Source organism: Bos indicus, chromosome 19, assembly GCF_029378745.1.
Source record: "Bos indicus isolate NIAB-ARS_2022 breed Sahiwal x Tharparkar chromosome 19, NIAB-ARS_B.indTharparkar_mat_pri_1.0, whole genome shotgun sequence".
NCBI lineage: Eukaryota > Metazoa > Chordata > Mammalia > Artiodactyla > Bovidae > Bos > Bos indicus.
In genome coordinates this window covers 6739510-6762087 of record NC_091778.1, presented here as the reverse complement: position 1 = coordinate 6762087, position 22578 = coordinate 6739510, and the positions used below count along the sequence as shown (strand labels likewise).

At 48.8% G+C, this 22578-nt stretch overlaps 1 protein-coding gene across 4 annotated transcripts in view; it reads right to left on the bottom strand.

Moving 5' to 3' along the window:
• The window catches only part of HLF (HLF transcription factor, PAR bZIP family member), a 54128-nt gene extending 31557 nt beyond the window's left edge, over nt 1-22571 (bottom strand). Inside the window, exons 1-2 of one of the 4 annotated variants that reach the window (XM_019981407.2) lie at nt 22037-22571; nt 19563-19898 (exon numbers count right to left, since the gene is read on the bottom strand). In XM_019981407.2, the coding sequence (XP_019836966.1) occupies nt 19563-19898; nt 22037-22151 (451 nt within the window). In that variant the 5' untranslated portion in view covers nt 22152-22571. Of the gene's footprint in view, nt 1-1917; nt 11388-19562; nt 19899-21769; nt 21792-22036 lie in introns of those variants that run through there. The other 3 variants (XM_070772481.1, XM_070772479.1, XM_070772480.1) reach the window with 3 other exon arrangements.
• Nucleotides 22572-22578: the final 7 nt, after the last annotated feature.

Genomic DNA, 22578 nt, shown 5'->3' with positions numbered 1-22578 from the left:
CACATTCCAAAGGGAGACACCCAGGACTCTGTGCCAACGAGCCGCCTGCCCCCTCTGACAAAGGCTAACCGAGCGGAACGCCGTGTTCCTATGAGCCAGCCTGGCCTTCCTAACCAGACTCAAGCCAGGCTTATTTATTAATACGGCGGACCCAAAGGGCCAGGACAGATTTGCACCTGAGAAAGCAGATTCGGAATTATTAACGTTCCGCCTTATGAGTTTATACATGGCTCTTTTTTAAAAGTTCCCCCCAAATCACAACTTGATCTGTAACATTTAAGTTCATAAACCAATACATACATTTATATATGAACATACATGGTAAATATGCCAAGATGTTAATTCACCCTGGATAATGGAAGGGTGCTTGCTATGCAGTTTTTAAAAAATATTTTAAACCTTTCTCAAAATGATTTTTCAAATGCCGCAGTTGTTTAAATAATTTTCTGCTCTGTTTTCTCCAGAGGCCTCTGCGACCTCACCCTAGTAGGAGGGAGGTTCTTTTCCCCAACATTCTACTAAACTGAGACACAGCAGACTGAACAGCAGCAGCACGTGGGGGAGGGTCCCACACCTCCAGGGGCCTCCAGAAGCTTCACACTGCGTTTTCTGGTGTGGGCACACAGCGGGCAGGGGGCTTAGAATGAACTCTGCTCAGAGACTGTTGAGGACATCACAGATCCAGGCAAAACCCAATCTAATTCTTGACCTGCCATGGCAGAGGACAGGAGGCCAGAAGGGCAGCTCCGGCCCCCAGGCCATCCTCAGCACAGGGTCGGCCCCCGAAGCCCCTCTCCCTCCAGCAGGGCCCTGTCTATCTCAGAGGCCCCAGCCACTGGCTGGTGAGGACAGAGCAGCCTTCCTCAAACCAACAAACCCTATGCTCAGGAGAGTTACATCCTAACGTGTCACTGGAGAGGCCTCTGCATCTGCTAACTGAAGAACTATAAGTTGGTGTTTTTCAAAAAACTGGGATTCCTCTCCATTCCTCCCTTCCCCCAACCCAACATGGGACTTCTTACTTGCCCAGTTAAAACTCCGATTAAGTACCTGTTAAATGAGTTTCACAACTCTTACAGGTGATCTGGGGACACAGAACAGTCTGGAGTTGCTGGCTTGCCACTTGGCATGGAAAGTCAGGGCTGAGTGAGTACCCACCTTTGTTTGTAATCTCTCATCCTTGGCTATTCAACAACCTATCAGAAAACAGCCCGAAGAGCAGCTCACTGGAGCCCTGAGGTCAGCCCTGACCCCATCACCGTCCACCAGGGTCTGTACGCACGGCCCCTCCTCCAAGACCACCCTGACTCAGCGCTGCCCTAAAGGAGCTCATCACATCCCCCGGACCTTCCATACAGACTTGCCATTTTGAACCAAATTCTGCCAAAGATATTGAAGTGAGCACAAGTGCTCCTGGAAAACCATTTATGGTGAAAGTAACGTCTTTGCGGTCTCAATCACTCAGCAAATGCTGACTGGGGAAGCACGTACACCAACCATGGGGCAAAGCATGGGCTTTGGTGCCTGAGAGAAACGCCCAATCCCTGTCTCTTGGATACCCACGAGCAGGGGTACAGTCCACACAAGTGCTCTGGGGAACATGGGGTTCAACACACCACCACCTGTTTTATGCAAAACTCTCATGGGACGGAAGTACCCACATTGGCACGAGACTAGGTCAAACGCAGGCCCAGCCACTTAATCTACTGATTTTCAAAGTCCCAACACAGTCAATTCTGAGTGGTAAGTGTCCTGCCATTCAAAGCAGTAAGAAAAGCAGTGTGCATTGCATCAGTTAATTATATCATCAAGTTACATTCCCTGAACCCTCCCCCAAGCAAGGGCAGAGGGTAGCCGCCTCGAGGTGCCATCTTGCTGGGTGGCAGATAGCAGCGAGCCAAGAGCTTACACACTCACCGTGGCCAACGTAGAAAGCAGGTGACCCACACAACACACCCGCCAGACTGCAGATCAGACCATCCCCGTCGTCCACCAGAGCTTCTGCCCATCCAAAAGGAAAAAGAGACAAAAAAAAAACCCTAAAAAAAAAACCTGTCTTGCTTATAAGGGGAAGGAGAACAAAGATTCTGAACTTCAACCATTTCTCAATGCTTTCAGGAGATCTCTTTGAAACTGCAGGGCAACTTTCATCTCTCCAATAACCTTGTCTGACCTCACCTGAAATGACTAATGTGATTGCAACAGTTTTACTCTGTGAAGTGGCCCTCTTTCCACCCCCCACTGTGCTGAGGCCTCTACCATCACCATGAGAACTTGGCATTATTTTTAAAGCTAATTACCTTCAGGTTTTGGAGACAGGTGGCATGGGTTTCTGCCCCCTCCCTTCTGCAGAGTAAGGAGAAACTTGTCCAGATGCCTGGCAGGAGAGCCTGCATCCTGGTCCCCAAGATTCTGGGCACCCTTCTCATGGGGGGAGGGGATCCGTGGCATTCTGTTCTATGAAGCAGCAGCTGCCGTATGCATCTTGTGGATGAAAAAGTTTCTTAAATCTTTATTAGTTGCTGTTTGGCTAGATGGGACTGACAGCAAAAGCAACATTCCAAGGCAGTCAACACTAGGATCAGAATAAGACTTGGCACTTGGGAAATCCCCAAAGGATGTATGGGCTGGCACAATGTGGAAAAAAAGAGTTTATTTTCAATTTTTTGTTTGTTTCAAGAGGGGTCAATTTCATTGAGAAAAGAGGTAAGTATGATTCCAATGAATCTCTGTGTTCTGACCATTCTGATCTTTCCTAATCAGGGTTTAAAATTCCAGAACCAAAGTTCTTTTCAAACCCAAGTCAGGCTTAGGTATCCACCTGTAAGAATGGTGTATGAGCCAACACCAAAAAGAGGAGGTTACACCACCCCTTTCCCCCAATTCCTCTTTTTGAAATTAGATATTTGTGTTACTGAAGGCGAAACAATGAGCTCAGTCCCAGAGAAAAGTGAGGTGAGGATGGGAGCAGAGGTGCAGAAGGGAGGGGGTTACAAAATGTTAAGTACCAAGGTGGGGGCGGGGCAGAAATAAAAATAGACCAGTAAGGGAAAACTGAATGGAAGAGGTTCGTTTGTTTATTTTAACAGTGTTTGCCATTCCAGGAGGCTTGCTGAAGCTCTTTCTTTCAATGGCTGGCCTTGGACCAGCATTTGAAAAGTCTTAGATCTTTGGAAAGGAAGATTTGGACAACAAAGTTGTTTTATCTGGGAGGGTCACTAGTTTACTCAAGAGTTCCAGGACTTTGGTTTTGATGTTATTACCTTGGCCTGAGTTTCTCTGTCCCAGGCAGTCCTGGCTATGTTTACTGACTTAGGAAACAGGGGAACCTGGAGGAGGCCTCTCCCGCCCACCGCTGCCATGCTTCGCTGGGTCCCCGCATTACCCGGGCCCCCTTAAGACATCAGGGACGGGGACCAGTCAAACATGCTTTAAAGGTCCTATCTCTCGACACTCATAAGAGGGAAATAACACTTCTCTAACTCACTCCCCAAATAGACGCCGCCGTGGATGTTCTGCCAAGGAGTGATGCGAAAGTGTGTTCCAAAGTGAAATGTAAGCTTGGCGCGGTGCCCAGCCCGCGGCTGGATTCTGCACAGAGCTGCGGGCTGGCGAAGCGAAGGAGCACATTTCTCTCCATGTGACTGCAAGAGCCAGGCAGCCAGAGCAGATTTCTTTGTGTTAATAAAATGTGATATCTAGACTGTACACACAGGCAGCCCTGGGAAAACGTGAGCCAAAGGGAAGGACCCGAGGAAACCCACGGCCAGGCTGAGGAGGGCTGCAGTGGTCGGCAACCTCGACTGCACCGCCCAGGGCGGCCAGGCCGGGCAGGTGCGGGATGAGCCCCGAGTCAGAGGTGAAAGGTCGTGCCAGGCGCCTGCGCGAAAGCTGCTTAAACATCAGATAATCCACGGAGGCGCAGCGAGCATGTCCTGAGCAAAGGCTTGCTCTTCCTTGACGGGCCAGAGACCAAAGTTCATGGGCACTTGCTCAAGATGTGGAGTTTACCCTGGACTCGAGGCTCCTCCCCCACAACTGAGATCCCTCCCAGGGTGGCAGGAGGTTGGCTTCGGGGTTAGACTGTGTATGCTCCAGGCTGGCACACGCCTCGCTTTTGTGGGCCACTCCTGCCTCACTGCCACTGTGGCCTCAGCCTCCTTTGACCACAGGAGGTAGCCACTGCCCGCGGACTCAAGCCTGCAAACCCACGTTTGGGGGCACCATGTGTGGGGGATTCATGGGGAGGAAAGGGGGAATTAGGGCCCCTGCTTGCTGAGTCTCTTTCAACACCGTAGATCACTTCCTCTCCAGGACTGTCAAAGGAACTGTGCCCTCTAGCTAACTTGATCTCCCCAACTTGGAAGGTAGGGGGCACAGGCAGAGCCCTGGGGCCCCAGGAGTTTCCGAACGTCTCAGGGGATGTGCTGGAGGTTGCAGGACTTGCCAGGCTTGTGGGCTCCTCTGATGGAAAGGGATGGAAGGTCCCAGAAAACACTGGCACTTAGCTCTCCTCCCCTGCAGCAGCCCAGCCCTCAGGCTCCTGGACCACGGGGTATGCAGTCAACCAGAACCAGCTAATTGTGGGGCAGCTGAATTGATGAGTACCTCCCAGGCCCAGGTGAGCCTTCACCTTGGTTAATCTGCAAACTGCTTTATCGGCCTCAGGATAATTGAAAGTTAATCGTAGGCACAGCCCAAGTGCAGTCACTGGAAACGGCAGGAAACCACAGTAGCAGAGGAAGTCAGGTCCACGTTCAGTGAACCTGTCACTTCTCAAAAGACAATGTTCAACCTCGAGCCCACTTCACGCGCGGCCCCATTCACTCCTGCAACTGACCCTTGTTACACAGCGACCCTGGCTCCTGGGAGTGCTCAGTAAGTGCTCAATAAGTTGCAGTTATTATTAATCCTTTAGTGTGGTCGAGCCTGTGGTCCCAGGTGGCGCTAGTGGTAAAGAACCTGCCTGCCAATGCAGCAAACACAAGAGATGCAGGTTTGATCCCTGGGTAGGGAAAGTCCCTTGGAGGAGGACATGGCCACCCACTCCAGTATTCTTGCCTGGAGAATCCCATAGACAGAGGAGCCTGGTGGGCAACATAGGGTCACAAAGAGTCGGACACGACTGAAGTGACTTAGCACACACAAGCACGCACAGTGTGGCTGATGGATTTAAAGTTAGGAAGTTAGGAGGTCTCCAAGACATTTGGCTGGGGGAACCACACTGGGGGAGCTGCAAAAACCACTCTACTCTCCCCCTGAGTGTGCTTTACAAAAAGGAAAATCTGAAGAGTTTAAACATCGCTAGGAAAGCGTATCAAGAGTACAAAAACATCCAGCACATTCTGAAGGGGAAGAGAAGTCAACTTCAGAATTGCTAACATGGATACCTGAGGGTCATCCTCAAACCTATACAGGTTGGTAAATTCTCCAATGCTCTTTCAGGTAACAGAACTTCTGTTTTAAACGTCAAGAATCACAGTGTGCAGTGTCCCGAGGGCCCAGCCTCCCGGTCCTTCGCAGGGCTGGGTTTCCGCCGCCACAGTCTGCAGGGCTCCGCAGTGCGTGGCTGCCCTGCGGGAAGGCGAGTGCCCTGGTCTGCGCGCTGAAGTTTCCACGAGAATCTGATGGTGACCGCTGGAATGACAGCTTCCTTCCACCCTCAACACCGGTCCTGTGACCATGGTACAGAATCAACAGATTTCCCTTCTTCCATCCTGCGACACTAACCGGAGGAAGACTCCTGCTGAGAGCGGAACAGTACCTGCCAGGGACTTGGATAAGCACTTTCCCAGGACACCAGGAACAGCACTGGCGGAAGTCCTTGACCTTCTTCCCACTGGAAGGACAAGTCCCAAAGGATCCTCCCACCCGGCTCAGTTGGGACAGCAAAGACCCGGCACAAACAAGGTCCTACCTCCGCTCAGAGCAGACATCCCTAATCCATCACAGAGCTCTTTCCACTGAGCCCAGACCAAGTTTCAGTCTTTCAAGACATTCCAGGTACCTCCTAATCCATCAAAAATGGCTGGGGAGAAACCGGCTTGCATGGGAAGTTCCTTCACACAAAAACCCGGCCACCCAGAGGGGCAGGCCAGGGCACAACAGGCCGCAGCCCTCCAGAGAAGTTCCATCAGAGCTAGCTGTGGGCCTTGGGGTTTTCCTGCTTCTCTTTTTTAAAAATTATTTCTCTGGCTAATAAAACACCACTTAAAAAAAAAAAAAAAAAAAAACTCTAACCCTTGGAGCAGTGATTTCAGCCAGAAAACTTGCTTTCAGGGTTATTCTGGAATGCTGAACACCAGAGAGAAGTCAGTAGTTCCCATTCAGAATGGGATGAAGACCAAGTTTTAGGTAGTAAAGAGCTTTAATGCTGCTGCCTTCCCCCCACCCACCCCAAATGGTGTCAAATATCTTTTGCTTTTCAGTTTTACTTTTTGAATGCTGTCATCCTTTATGAGTGGCAGAACATCAGACTCTCAATCTACTGACCAGCTTAGGAGTGGTACCATCACCCCAAGAAAATTTACATTTTTTGCAACAAAAGTTGAATATTAGTCTTTTAGTTCATAATAACCTTATAATTCAGGGTCATGGAGCTTAAAATAGCACCTGTGTTTGATAGATAAGAAAACTGAGGCCTTCAGAGATTCAGTGACCTGTCCAGAGACACACCACCCATCGGTGCAGACCAGGCCTGGAGCCTGGATTGCGAGTGTGTGTGCAAACTCGCTCAGTCATGTCTGACTCTCTGCAACCCCATGGACTGCAGCCTGCCAGGCTCCTCTGTCCGTGGGGTTCTCCAGGCAAGAATACTGGAGTGGGCCGCCGTGTCCTTCTCCAGGGGATCTACCCAACTCAGGGACTGAACCTGTGTCTCTTATGTCTCCTGCATTGGCAAGTGGCTTCTTTACCACGAGCGCCCCCTGGGAAGCCAGAACCTAGATTAGCTGATTCCAAACTCTGTGTTTTGTAAATGGCCTGCCCTGCAATTATTGCTATGTATTTTCCCCTTTGCCACTTAAAACCCAAGGGAAACAATAACACTCGCAGAACTTACACTTTGAGTTTAATTTGGTCAGTTTTCTAATTGGCTATCTTATATTTATTTGTAAGTTAGAAAAACATAGATTACTCCCATCTTACAAATGAAGAGGTGAAACCAAGAGAGGCTGATAAACCAAGAGAGGGTGGTCTTGGCACAGCTAAAACCAGACACTAGATCTGTTAGTGTATCTAAAGACACATCAGGAGGCTTGCAAAGACTCAGCCTAGCAACTCAGAAATCTAACAGTGAGCCTCAAAGTGGCGCTTTAATACTAGATTCTCACTCTGAGTTAACACTGAGGGACAACTCTCCAGATCTGTTCACCAATTAGCCCATTTAATGTCACTCAACCCTCACAGCATTCCTATGAAATAAGACTGCAATGTTCCAGACGCGAAAACAGGGCTCAGAGTTTAAGTGATCTGCCCAGGGTGTCACGGCTTCTAGGGCTCCCGCTTAGTTTAGTGTCTGAAGGATCCAAAAGGAATGTGCAGATGCTATTAGGACCGTGTTTTTCTGAACGTCTTAATCAAAGCTTGTTATTTCTGCCTTAAAATTATTTAATCCTGATCTCCATGGTTTTGGGCTACTGAGATAGGCCTACATTTATTTTTAAGCAGCTTGTAATCAGAATGGAAAGACGGATGAAGAAAAGAGAAAACGTGCTTAGGCAATGGATCCACAAGAGTCAATGCTCCTGGGAGCAGAGTAAATTCCAGAAACCAATTTCATTTCTAACGTGACTTGATTTCCTACGACCCTTACACTAAATGCTCAGCACCATCCTGGCCTGAACACATAATGAGTACAGCCATGATGTCATAGCGTTTAGTTCATTCAAACTTAGGAGCGTGGTGTCTAGTCTTTTATAAAAGCTCAGAGGTGTGTGACTGGATGTGAAATCAGGCTGAGGGAGCTTTCCCTGAAATCAAACTCCCCTCCCAAGAGGGAAGTCTTGCCTAGGTTGATGCTGATGTACTTCACCATCCTTAAGACAGGACTGTTGTGCCTTGAAAAGGCTTATCCTGCCACACCGATGTGTACAGTGCCCTCTGTACTGTATGAAGACCCACGCCAAGAGGGCCAGATCTCTAATCTGGCTGAAAGACGGTCATAACAGGTCAATCCCGAGTCTTAAGTTAATTGACTTCTAGTTCACCCCTTTGTGTAAAAACTATTTTCACACATTTCTTCCAAATCATTTACTTCTGTTTCCTTGGTTTCCATTCTACTCTGACAGAAGGCTCTATCTGCCCTCTCTGGAAGCATCCTCTGCCATGTTTTTATCTTGAAGGGAGGGTTAAGAAAATGTTTGCGAGATGTGCACCAGGGGAGCAGAAAGCTGGGGATTTTTACCATGGAAGCCCACGGTCTCACTCTGCTCCACACCCCGCTGCCCACAGCAGGGCCACGGCCAGTCTTCCAGTCCATGACCCAAAGGTGTCACCAGAAAGGAGAAAGAAGAAGCCCAGTCCCCAACCCTGTAACACACTGGAAAAGCTTGAGAGCACGAAGAGAAATGAATTGTCCCATTTCCCCCGTTAGTCTCTCTGGGTCTTCCAGGCACAGAGTCAGAGGATGGCAAGGAGGGTGGAGACGGAAGACACTGCTGCCTGAGAAAGACAGCATGTACTGTTACAGAACCACAAACAGGGTTGTCGGGGTGCGGGGGCTGGATATCTGCTCACTGAGGTCAGTACAGAGGACGCTCCCAGCTCGGCCTCTCCATCACCCTTTTCTCCGTACAAGAGGCAGAGAGCATGGCTACAGCAATCACTGCTGGCCATGATTGCTGCAGCACAAAACCCGTTCCCACGTAAGTGTCCACAGATGACGATGGAAGTAGGAAAAGAGAAAACCTGTCATTGTAGAGCAAATGAAAGTGGCGACGGCTACCATTCAGACTGACCACTTTTTCCACAGAGCATCTCGTTTACTCCTCCAGGAATCCGCTGAAGCTCAAGCGGGTGTTCGCCATCCCCACTTACAGAGGAGAAAACAAAGGCAGAAGAGTTAGAGAGCGGGTCCATCTTGGCTCGAAGATCTAAACCAAGACAGGAATTATAACCACACTGTGCTGCCCACCAGTGAGGGGAAGGGAAGAAGGAGAGGAGTCTGCTCCAGCAGGTGATGAGTTCATGAGGAAAATCCTCGGGGAAAACACCACTCTTGCACAACATCCTCTCTGATGGGATGAAAATGAACAAAAATGCTCGTTTGGTTCCATGCACTTATGTGAAAATGTAAGCTTACAAAGATGAAACTTTAGTAGATGGGGACAAGGTGGGGGAGGGCAGACAGACAAACTGCCACAGCTTGCTGGTCACACTAACCTGAAGTACTGACGTAGCTGGATGAGAGAAATTCCTTTACTCCTTGCTGATACATGCTGTGGTTAAGAACGCGGATGTATAGACACAGAGAAGGCCTTTAAAGCCTGTTTAGTACTCAAATAAGTTCAATGTGCCTTCTAAAATTCTATTTGCATAATTAATTTGTTTGGTAATATCTTTACAAAGAACACAAAGATCCAGATTTAAGTTTGATCGATGCAAGATCAAATGATCACAAAATGTGAATCAATGCAATGTTACTGCCAAGTAAGCTTGAGGATAAAAAGAGAAATAAGTAGAATGTAAGTAAACTCAAATTGCTTCTTTACACTTAATTTTTGTAATACTGAAACTTCGCATCTTTTACCTTTAAACGTCTAAGGAATCCAATAACTAAATATCACTAGGAGACCTGATATGTCTGGGTTAACTTCATTTACAATGCTAAACATATTTTTGACCTGAATATAAATATCATTTAAAAAATCATTCAGGTGTTACTGGTCATTTGAAATAAACATACTTTAGATTCTATGAGGGGAAAAAACCCACAACTCCCCTGGAAAGCATATTAATAAAAAGAAATCAATCATGATGAAATGAATTCTACCAAATTCCTATGAAGTCAGTTCTACAAATTTTCCTTTTCCTATCCTCAGAAGCTCTATCAAGGCTTTATTTCTATCTTTACATTTTATATTATTTACTCTTTCTTCCATAAATCTTTCAGTGGCATTTGGCATATTCAAACTGGATATGAGATCTCCATCCTATTTTAAAAGTTCTCTCTAGTAAAAGCCTCCATAATCTCCTTCCGTGATTCTAACTAAACCCATAGCACAATAAATCCATTCTAAAGTGAACTAAGTCTTCTGATCAATCCTTTGGGCAGACAGAGTTTGACTCTTTGCCACTCTCCTTAGAAGAACTCTTCCTGTCTTGGGGTATTGAAGTATCTGTTCTGGGTAATCTGATTACTGCCTATCTAGATGATCTTGTTCATCTGGTTTACAGCCTTGATTCCCATTGGCCAGGGCCTGGTGGCATCCCTCGCCAAACAAACCTTCACTCTGCCATTCAATTCAGGAGGCATTTACTGGGCTTGAATGGCCAGTCTCACTTAACTCTTTCCATTAAGTGCGAAAACACTTACAGAGCGGCAGGGAAGCTTTCCTTCTCTACTCCACGGCCCATGCGTGGGTTCCCCAGCAAGGACCTCCCAGCAGACTGTTACCCAGAGCCAGTTACAGAAGAAAGCACTGCTGTTTCCCACTCAAGAAGCTTCTGCCAAGGCGCTTATTTCTGCTGATCCATTTATGCAATCCCACTGTCTAAGAGAACATTTTGTCACAGATGATTTAGTGTTGCAGCTCCCTGGAGCATCTTTCTGCAGCAGCATGCGCTCATTTTTTTTAGGAATCTAGGGTCTCCCGGGCAAGATTTGAGACAGAAAGGGGCTTAATTAGCCACAAGCCGTCTCTTATTACAAGACCCCAAATTCCAAAGCATTCTTCCAAAAATCATTAATGGAAAAAAAAAAAACCCTAGATTAAACTTCTAAAAACAAAACTTTTAGGAGATCTGTCTGACAATGGAACTGCCATTTTTCAGGACAGACAATGAGACTGGATTCCCATTATGAGCTGGATGGCTAGGAACTTGAGACAGTGACAATACTTGTTAAAGTCAGAAAGGAAGGAAAACATTTTTGGAATTTTCATAGTAAGTCATGGAGTGTGTATCCACCAGAAGCCAATTTAACAGAAACAAGTACTGTATAGTTTTTCCCCAACAGATGCTTGATTCTGCCAACACTCCTGCAATTGTCTACTGTACATAGCTGGAGGTGAAATTGCACACATTCACTGCGTTTTTTTTTTTCCTTAAGTGAACTGATTTGGGTTATGGCAACTCCTCCTGCTTTCTGTAATCTTAGCTTGATCTCAGAGAACACTTCAGGGGTACCTGAGCGAGCTACTTCACGCAGGTGCTGTTCAGCAGCCCCCTTCCCTCCCCCAGAGCCTGTCTGCTCCCACAAATTCCTTTTCCTCCAGCAGCAATTCGGCACAACCCCCACCCAACCCCCAACCACCCGATCTCTGCATGACATGCAATTAATTCCGGTCTTCAGGGAAGAAGGGAGCCACAAACACAAGGTCAGGACTCAAGAATACACAACTGCAACAAGGATTCCTTTGTCTCTCAGGAGTAAAATTACTAAGCTGGCCAAACGCTCGCCTAAGTGTTTTAGCCTGATATTACTGCTGCAGGTAATCCTTATAATCAAGTACTATTTGTATCACTGGGTCCTTCCCTCCCTCTCTCACAATCACATATACACACACACAAAAAGGCACAAACAAAAACCTACACTCATAGAAAGAGGTTTAACATATTTGTTTGCAAACCCAGTAAGTTTTATAATATAGAGACATTTTAAAGTCATGAATGTTAATAGATTGGGTTTGTCTGCTTCTGTGAGATCAGGTCTGCTTTTGGACTTCTAAATTCTGAACCATTCACATCCCTCAAACTCTTTTCTTGCCAAAGAGGGTTTCCCCCAATCATCAAAATTATGGGCTTTATAAGTGAAACTTAAACCCTGTGTTTTTGAATCACTTTCTCTAGATCATTAGAACATTGTGTTTTGAAAAGCTGTTTGATGTTCAAGGAAGAGTGTTTATTTTCCAAACAACAAAAATAAGGAAGTCCCGGTTTGCCAGAGGAAACTGTTGTGAAGTATCTAAAAATGTTTCAAATCCAACCTTGAACCCAAGCGGAAACATCCACATGCCGCTTCCCTGCTCAGAAACCTTCAATGGCTCCCCACTGCCTCCTGGACCAAGTTCAAGCTCAGGAGCCTGGCGTTCATGAAGCTGCCAGCCTGGCTGGCACCTGCCTCTGCAGACTCATGCTCCTGCCTCCTTCGTGTGAGTTTTCTGCACCAGCCGAACTGGATCGACACCCTGCTCCCTGGACACCCACGGGTGTTCCCGCCTCCACGCTCCACCACACCATTGCTGCTGTCCATCCCGGCTCCTCCATCACGCACAAGACCCAGGAAGGCCTGACTCCCCAAGAAGCACCACCCCCAGGCCCTCTCGCCCCAGGCAGCGGCTGCTTCCCTGAGACCTGGCAGCCCTGACTGACTTTGGCACTGCCCCCGCATTAATTTTCAGAGGTTTTATTACTCATTTTTGGGCTGACTCTTCCACCCTCCTCTTTCAGTAGATACGGGAGGCCTCCATGGACTCATCCTTTGGCCTGGAACATGCTAGCTTGTTCCGTCACTCATGGTTTTACCTAAATGCTCCATCTTCCCTGCTGAACTCCCATCTCCTTGAGACAAGCAGCTCGATCATACCCTTGTCTGTCTTCCCCAGGAGGAAGCACAAATCCACAGCTGATGCTATTGCTGGGGATCACCCATGCGCCCCCAGCTCTGATGGCTTCCTCTGTTGCCTCCTCGTCTTCCCACTGTTGACAAGAGGAAAGTGATGGGACTGATCGGGTCAGGGTTGCTTACTATGGGAGGTGCCATGCTGGCTTTCATGGACATCAGAAACCTCACATCAACCCAACAAAGATGTTACTTTGCAGATAAGAAGATAAATGTGTGGAAAGAGTCAAGATTTCTCCATTAAAGGACCTCTGGGGGGGAGGAGGATTATTCTGGAATGCTTTTGGAAAGTCCTGCTGGTAAGCAGAAGGATGGACTAGACTTTCCTCCTTTCCCAGCGCCCTAACATGCCTGTATGGTTTCTTTACCCCTGAGTTCACTGTATTTCCTTCAAGTGGGATTCTTGCCTGTTAGTAAAAATTCACAATAGTAACATCAACTGATTGACTGATTGATTTACTAGCCATATATGTCACAGAGAAATCCTCTACTCAAGAACTTCTTTGGGCTACATTTTGCTTGTCTGATTTTTTAATCTCATGAGCAAGGAGGACTGAATAAAGGCTACAGTTAGCGATCCAAGGTTAATTAAAACTCAGAGGTGAAGAAGCGGGTGAGCAAGACTCAGCAGAGAAGCAAAGGAGAAACACCAACTCCAGAGGCCTTAACTGGCCAGGAAGGGAGAAGTGTGGAGACTCCCCAGGAACCCAACGAGAGATGAGGTCCTCCTATGAGAGATGAGACCAGACGGGAATGAGGAAGCCCTCAGAGCAGCTGTGACTGGGCCCTTGCTGTGGGCTCATCACTGTGCCAAGTATCCTCCAGCAATCCTTCAACAGCTTAGGAGGCAGGTCCAGGGATTTCTCCGAAGTTCCAGATGGGAAATGCAACGCTCACACCATTTAAAGGATGTGTCCAAGAGCATGGGTGAGTGTGGCAGGGACGGGATTTACACCAGGTGTGTGTTTTTGTGGGATCCTGTGCCCTACAAGAGTGACACGCTGCTTGGATGACCTGCGTATCAAACACAGATCACCCTGATGGACATCTGAACATGAGCCAGCAAGCACCTAGGTTGGAAGCACGTTCCAGTTTATTCCAAAACAGTGGTTGAGTGGTTTCAGGTTAAGACACATGCTGGGGGAACACCAAACAGTATAATAAAGTGGGATATGACCTGGCACCAATATTCTTGGCCCTCCCCATTATAGAACCAAATGCAGGCCCTGCACCTCCCCGTCCCTCTCTCATTTATTCTCTTCCAAAGCTTCTTCCGTCTTAATGCTTCCCCTGCCACCCTTTTGCTTCCCTCCATCTTCACTGCTGAGACATAAAAAATGATTCCTGGGTACAAGTGATTAGCAATGGTTGGCGGGGAGGCTTCTGCGAAACCCAATAAATCACCGTTGTCTGTCACCCTCTGGCTCTCCGCACCAGGATGTTATCGCGGCCCCCTCCTTCCCACCTCCCCCACCCTGTTCTTCTGCTCTACCTAGTTCTGTCTTTACACTGCTATTTTTCTCATCTGGTAGACACCGGGCTGAACTGAAAAGCCTCTGCCAAGCTCCTTGGCAGGAGCCGGCCTGCAGGAAGCCTGCCCACCGCAGTGGCACAGAGAAGACAGCGCCTCTGGGCAGCTGGGCACTTGGGGTCTGGCTAGGATGTGGGGCAGAGCAGGCTTCCCTGGCATGGGAACGGCCCTCCGGAGCTCGGCCTTCTCGTGCCAGGGTCAGGATTACGATGGCTCACTGCGCTCGCAGTGGCGTGCCTGGGAAGGGAAGCGAGGGTGGGGGCGGGAGGGTGGCAGGCGGCCAGCTCGCCACCCAAGGCTGGGCGAGCTCTGCGGGGCACAGCCACGTGCCTGGGGCACACAGAGCGCTTGGGCAGGCAGCCAGGGTCGGGGCTCACGCGGGAGGGAGCTGGGGGCTGGGCACCTGGCAAGCAGCTGTGTCTACACTGGAGGACATGAGGTGAGAACCCAGAAACTGCTGGGGTAACATCAGGGAAGTGGCTTGTTCTAATCCAGAATGAGGCCAAAAAGTCAGGCAGCCTCCAGGGTATAGGGCCCGCTGTGGAGGGGGACCACAAAACACCGCACATCCTAGTTTTGCAGTGGGAAGGGTGCTGGATGAAACAAATCCCTCAATGGAGACTGGGGTTGGGAACAGGCCGTTCCTTTCCCTGCTGGCAAGCCATGACATCCCTTCAGCTCCCAGCTTGCGGAGGCGTGTGTCACACAGCCCGCTAACACCCCATGGGAGGGGGACTATGTCCAGTGTCCATCTCCCGCTGGGAAAACCAAGGCTTAAAGAGGTCAGGAAGTGGACCCAAAGTTACACAGCACGCCAGCATACGTCCAGGTTGTGAACACAAGTCCCTGGGCCCAGAGCTGATGCTCTTAAGCACCTCGTCACCCTCACTGTGCACCCCTATCCAGAAACACCTCTTGCCAGAAGATGTGCAGTCCTGGGAACGTTATAGACGGCAAAGCCAAGAGAGCAGGGCAAGCCTGTCCTCTGCAGGGTGTGGTGGAGAAGATGAACTCGTACAAGAAACTGAAACCAAAAAAAGTCTGCCCGCTTCGAGGACAAAGCTGACGCTCTCCCCTTAAGGCCTCCTTGATCCTGATGAATGGAAAGTACTCCCAAGACGCGCGGGGCACAGTGCACCTCACCTCAGAGCGCTCCCAACACGCAGACGTGACCAGCACGTGGGACGGGAAGGTACATGAACTGCACGCCCTTAAGGGCAGGGAGAAATCGAAGCTTCGTCTCACAGTGTCAGAAAAGCCCAAAGAACTCTGTTGCTTCAGCAGGACCCCTCGTAATCTCAGAGCCCCCAGCACAGAACTCCCCGGCATCACGATTCGGATCCCATGGCACCTCCCTTCCACATCAAAACCTCATTACAAGAGGAGAACAGAGCACACACAACGCTGATTCCATCCTGCCAAGCTCCAGTGGGGTCTCCCCGACTCCCCCACCCTCTTCTTTCCACACACACCCCGACACAGAAGGGTTCTCACTTTACTCCATAACCAGCCTTCACCACAACCCAGATCGTTCTCAGAACTGGAATGAGAGGCTTCGTAATTCTCAGCTGAATATGGGTTTAATGGTGGTAGGACACCTCCAAGCTATTCAAAGAAAAACCACCAGAGGAAACAATTTCAATTCTGGCTTTACAAGCATGTGATTTAAAAATAACTCTGCCTTTGTCTGCTATAGATGACTTTCCCTAAAGGGACTGCTGTCCTTAAAGCAATCACTCAATTCTCAGGGCAAACTGATTCTTCTTTTTTCCAGAATGCAGCACATACCTCCAGGAAAGCACTCCCGGGCACCGCCTCTGATAGCATCTGACATGCAAACATTGAAGTGCTCAGGACAACCCCTGCCATCCCTGTGGGCTCAGGAATATCCAGGAAGCTGCACCTCAAATGCCTGAGAAGCCCCTGCCGATGCCTACAGCATCCGGGAACCACCACTGCTCCTGATTAAGATGTCAGCCCAGAAAGCATAGCAATAACCCCCACTGCCAGAGGAGGCTTCAGCGGATCCCTGGGTTATTTCTTCAAGGAAAACTGTATTCAGATATTTAACTCATTCTTTGAACAGACAGGTAAACAGAGGAATAATGATGGGTGTATAAAATAGGAGAGGGCTTGGAGGGCAGTCAGGGTAAACAGTAAGAGAATTCACAGGAACACTCACCTTGTCATTCCAAGACACACTTGGGGTAAACCTAGAAATGCATAATTTGTCATCTCTTTCACTTCCCTTCAGCCACACAGGTAACACTAATGGTACAATGCTACCAAGTATAACTCAAAAGATGCATGCTGAGCAGAGAGTAGAAAACAAATGTTTAACAAAATTGCTTTGCAATTATCTCCTGATTAGCCTGATGTCTTAGTTTTATTAACTAAAAGTGGATAACTATGCTCTTATTAATGTTATATTTCTTCTTGGCAACTTAAGGTCTCCTGACTGCTTCAAAAGTTTTGCCATAACGCATTACAGGAGGTATAAAGCATCCGTGTGTGTGACAGGATCCTGAATTAAGCCCAGATGTGGCCATTCAAATCGCAAGTTGAGATCAGTAGTTCTGGGGCGGGGCGGGGGTGGGGAGAGGGAGGGGGTGATTTTGCCCTCTGGGGACATTTGGCAGTAACCCGAGACATTTTTACTGGTCACACAGGTTGGGGTGGGGAGGATTTACTGGCTTCTATGGAAGAGAGGGCAGGGATGCCCTTAAACATCCCACAAAGCACAGGGCAGCCCTTACAGTAAAGACTGACCTGAAAAGTAAGAGTGCCAAAGCTGAGAAATCGTGCTCCAGACTGAGATTCTGTAGTTCCCAGAATGTTCACAGCCACCTCTGTGCTCTTCCCTTCTCAGGATTTGTTTTCCTCAAGGTTTACTTGGTATTTCTATTCGGGTCACCACTGTGATTACACAGAATCAGGAAGGACTTTCTCCTTTTTCAGGTTTGCCTGTGATTTACCATCCATCAGTTCCACATTCCCTAGAATTCACCTTGCATTATCACCTCTGTAAGAACAGCAGTGTTATTTTATCTGCCCTGGGTATTTCAAGAAGAGCTCTAACTTATTTTCCATTTGTTGTCAGGAATATCATTGAGTTTAAATGAACTGAAGAGTATTATTTATGAAGTGTGCTTCCATTATGAGAAAAGGCATGTAAGTGAAGAACTTACATGCCCAGGGCACCCTTTGATCCAAGCATCTTTAACTCCACAACCTAACAAAATGACAGCCAACCGAAAGCAGGAGTCCTTTATTATGGACTGCAAGTTTGAGGAGGGCATCACAAGTTTCTGAAACTCATTGATCAATATTGATTCAAATGACTTTCAAGCTCCAAAATCCCAATTCTTGATTTTTCAGTAGGAACCTGAGGGTGGGGACCCGACAATCAGCATGCCTTTTGGGGGGAAAAATGCAGTATTTCTGACATGACACACATCCTATACATGAACAGAGGACTGAGAAATAACTTGTCAACTGAGTGCAAGTGTTAGGCTTAGAACACTGCAAGCCAAAAACTATTGGTCAAAATCTCCTAACATTTCTCTACATAACAAAGGGTTATACACTGTACCTAGTTACTCTATGAAGGTATTTCAGAAGACAAGCATTGGAAGAAATGATGGAAGCTGACACGAACAGAATAATGATCATAACTGCTCTCATTAAGAAATATCTAGCGCTAGTCATCTGACCTCTTAGACACATGATCTCTAATTTTCACAATGACCCAATCGAACAGAAATGATACCCTCCAGCACAAAAGGGAAACCGAGGCCCAGAAAGGCTGCAGCACTTTGTAAAGTCCCACTGCTGTGAGCAGATGACAGAGGGACAGCTAAGCCTTCTCACCGGGCCTCTGTGCCCTTCCTCCTGACTCTCTTCTCGCTCTGATGATTATTTATTCTGTAGTCTATTGCTGGGAGAACGCCCCTGTATGTCCTAAGGAACAGGGGGTCAGGCTCACATGAAAGGAGTGTCTCCATAAGCTTCTGTGGCCCCCGGTGGGGAGCAGGGGCTAAGATTTCATGCTGTTCCAGGCAGCACCCTGGAAGCTATAATTCAAAGTGGGTTTCGAAGAAGGGGCTGCACAGAGAGACTGGATGGGAGAGCTTTAACTCCAGTACTAACATTTCGAGGCAGAGGCATTCTCTTCCTCCTCCGCACCGCTTCCTTTCATTTTCATCTCGCTCTGTGTGCCACAGAAATTCTACAGGAGCCGAGGACACAGATTCGGGAATGATCTCCGGCCCAAGTCTCCCACTGTCCTGCTTTCTGGCCTCCCCGCAGCTAAGGCCCCTGGCTCGGTGACCTTCCCGACAATTTATCCCCTGCGTCTTTGTTCCCGGTTACCTGTGCACATGAAACGGCTTTTCTTCCTGTGTGTTTTGTACGACAGGGGTCTAAAGGCACAGAGACAGAGCGCCCTCACTTGTGTTTACATCTGAGCGTTTGTGGGTGGGTTTTGAAGTACCGGTCATTTCAGGTAACGTTTTTGTGCAATATTTCAACACCGTTTAAAGCCAGCCTTGTAGGTTTTGATAAAAGTGGATTACGTGTGGTGAACGGATGAAAGTGAAAAGAAAAAAAAAGAACAATTTGGTAGGAATAGTGAAGAGAAAGACAGGATCTGATGCTGAAGAAGGCTAAGTCATGCTTAAGGTGAAAACTACTTTAAGACTCAGTTTCTCAACTGACAACACAAGATGAAATGGATGAAAAAGATACCTGCTCCCCACCCCTCTCTCACATCTTGCTCCCCTTCAGGCCGAAAAAACAATGAATACAGGTAAACCACAGGATTATACAGACAGTCCACCCAAATCATTCAGCAAGGTCCTGTTATCTGAGTACTTGGGGAAGGAGGAAAAGACGGGAGTTGAGACAGGGGCCTAAATTATCTGAATCATTAACCACAGGTTGGCTTTCCTCATACTGCAGTCCTTGGATCAGCTGCATTAGAATCCCCACTGGGGCTGGATAAAAATGCATATTCCAGGCCTCAGCCAGACCTGAAACGTCAGAATTTCTGGGAGTAGGTTCCATAGAGTCAGCCTTTAGCAGACTCTCTGGGTGATGCGCTCGCTGAAATGGGACCACCACTACCGTGGCTGAAATCCAAGGCTCCCCTTTTCAGATGCACCCCGGAGGATCAAGACGTTCATGTCAGCTCTGTCCTCCCCCTTTGCTCCCCTCCTCCCCACGGGAAGGCAGAACCATCTGGGAGTTTACCTGGTCGCATGGGGCTCTGCACACAGTTTGGGGGTGGGATGCCAGGGTGAATGGGTGCGGAGGCCCGACTGCTGAGGTCCATGACGGAAGGGGCCGCTGAGGAGGTCGGCTGCAGCCCCGGAGGGTGGGGGCTGTGGTCATGCTGAGACGGGCTGGGGGGAATGCCATTTTCCGACAAAAACTCCTCCAGGTCCATGTATTCCAACTGGAAGGTATCTCCGTCATAGGGAAGGGTTTTGTCCCATAAGGTGGGCCCCAAGAATGCTGACTGGGGGACCGTCGGGCTATTACTCTCATCATCCAGCTTCTTTTCCTTGTCTTTATCCTTACTATATGCTGCAAAACAAGGGAAAATACTGGAGTTTAAAAAAGACAGTGAAAAAGTCTCACTTTTTTTTTTAATCACTCCTCCTTGGCTTCTGCTACAAAAGTACTTTCCACACATACCGGGGCTGTTCTCTGGCTGCTGTTTCTTGTGGATCTAGAGTTAAAAGTTCAGGCAGGACATGGATCTCTGCCTGTTTTTCGACATCTTCCTATTTACTTTGGAAAGAAAGCACTAGTCCTCGGGACAGGGCTAGAGACTGGTCTAGGATATAAACAACACAGCACAGCCCTCAGTGCATTATTTAAGGAGACAATAATTTAAAACTACAGTGGGAAAATAACACCTGCAATTACATACAACTGCTGTGATTTTTTAAGAAAACAGCCAATAACTAGGCATGATTTATCTTCCAGGAAATTCATTACAGTGACAATATGAGGTCATTCAGATTTAGAAAGCCAGTGCATTAGTAATGCTAATTTTGGTAAAGCAGGGACTCTCTGCCCTTCTTTGATACCCTGTATTGAGCACCTACTAACATACCTGGTTCTTTTATATGTTTCTCCCCCAAAAAATCTCATAATAAACTTGCAAATAGTGACAACTTCCATTCACAATGAAGAAACGGAGGCTCTGAGGCCTATGGGAGCTTAACCAATGTATCACATTGCAGAGAGGAAAGCTGAGAACTTCCTAGCCCACATGTGTTTGCTTTTAAAGCCACTGGGGTACACTGTATTTTACAAAAGAAGTTTCTTGTTTTGGTGTGGTTTAAAATACAAAAGTGTTTTCTTCCTCCTCTTCCCCAAACACTTAGGTATGATCGAATTCAAAAATTATACATGTATGGAACCTGTCAAAAGCACAGTTACCAGAAAAGGTGGTTCCTCTGAGAACCTATGATGGAGATGTACAGTTATTTTCTACCTGCAAGTATCCCTCGCCCCATTAGGTCTTTAACCAGCGCTCTGGATTTGGACAAGTCTACTAGTCCTCAAGTGCGGGTGAAATCTGTGATTAAGGAATTTGGCTTCTACAGCCTCCATGCCATCCCTTCTAATCCTCTACAGTCTCATCTCCCAAGAATCTGACTTCAAAACTGCCACAGATGCAAAAGACTGCAGGCAGCACCTTCCTCCCAAGTGCCCCTCCTTAAAGGGGATTTAAGAGGGAAGCTCTGTTCTGCAGACTGGGAACCAAACCCCTCGGCTCTTGCAATGCAACAGGTTGTCCTAGGAAAGAAAAATGCGAATATGCCCCAGCTGCTTGCAGCCAAAGGATCTTTTAAGACTTTACACTCTTGAGCCGCAGGGCTCACCTCACAGTTCACATTTGCTCCTGGGATACCTATGGCAGGAAACCCGCCAGCCCAAATGACAAATCCCTGGCGGCACCAACTGGATCCGGCGCCTCCACGCAGGACCTCTCCGGGCCTGCCCCAGCCAGGGTTGCCCGGGGAAGGTTTGGGACTTACCCAGAAAGGGTTCAGGCCAAAGGAGGCTCCGGTGCGGTTACACTTGAGCCTGCCCCGCTCTCCCCTCCTACCAGGAAAGTGCGCGGCGAAGGGGGCCGCGTGGGGGGGTGCGGCACCCCGCCCAGGGACCACTCCTCCAGCCCACCCCAGCCCCTATCTCCCGGTCTGAAGCACCCAGCCCGGGACAACGCGCGTCTCCGCTGTCGCCTCGGGAGCTCCAAACGCTAAAACTAAGAGCTGTGATCAGCACTATCGCAAATACTCCGGCTCCGCGGTGCGACCCCTGACTCAAGCCCCCGTCCGCTTGGAGCCCGGCCCTGGGGTTCCCTCCCCGGCGAGGGGGCGCCCCTCGCCCCGGCGCTTTCGCTCCGCGTGTGGGTGCACCTCGACCTCGGGGACGCCGACCTGTCAACTTCTGTCTCCCACCTGCGCCGCCCGAGAGGACCCGCAAGGCCCGGCCGGGGCCCCGGCGCTCAACTAGCAACCCGGAATGTCCCCTCGACAGAAACGTCCCCTCCCTTTTGGGGGGGAGGAGGGGTGGGGCGATAGGTGAGTGCCTCAATTTCATTCAAGCGGGGCCGGGGTGCCGGGAGTGGGGGAGCGGGGGATGCTCCGGGGGTGCCGGCCCGGGAGGGGGGCCCCCAGAGGGGCAGCCAGCAGGGCAGCGCTCACCGTCTTCGTGATGAAGGGGGAGCTTCAGCGGGTTCTCCAGCAAGGACCTGAGCACGCCGTAGGGAGGCGGGATAAAGGTGGGGTTCAGGGGAAGCGGTCGGGACATTTTCTCCATCGCGATGCACTCAATTTTTTTTTTCTTAAATTAAAAAAAAAAACAAACCAAAAAACTCCAACCTCCCCCCAAAATGTTGCTGAGCTTTTTCCTCCGTCCTTTGCCAAAAGTATTAGCTTTCAAGGCGGTGGAGACAAGAGAAGAAAAAAAAAAAAATTACTTATGTCTTTTTAAATACATCTGCATAAAAACACAAAACCCAAAGAACTTTCGGGCTCCCAGCGCAGACGACCCCCGGGGAGCGCGCCGAGTGCCCGCGGGCTCCTCCGCGGCGGGCGGGATGCTCTCACCTGCCTCGAACCTCTCGTCATGCACAACGCTCAAAATTGCGAAAAAGAAAGGAAAAACATGCAGAGCGCTGCAGAAGGCGGAGAGCCCGCACCGCCCCGGCGCGAGCGCGAGCGCGAGGCCGCGCGCCCCGCCCCGC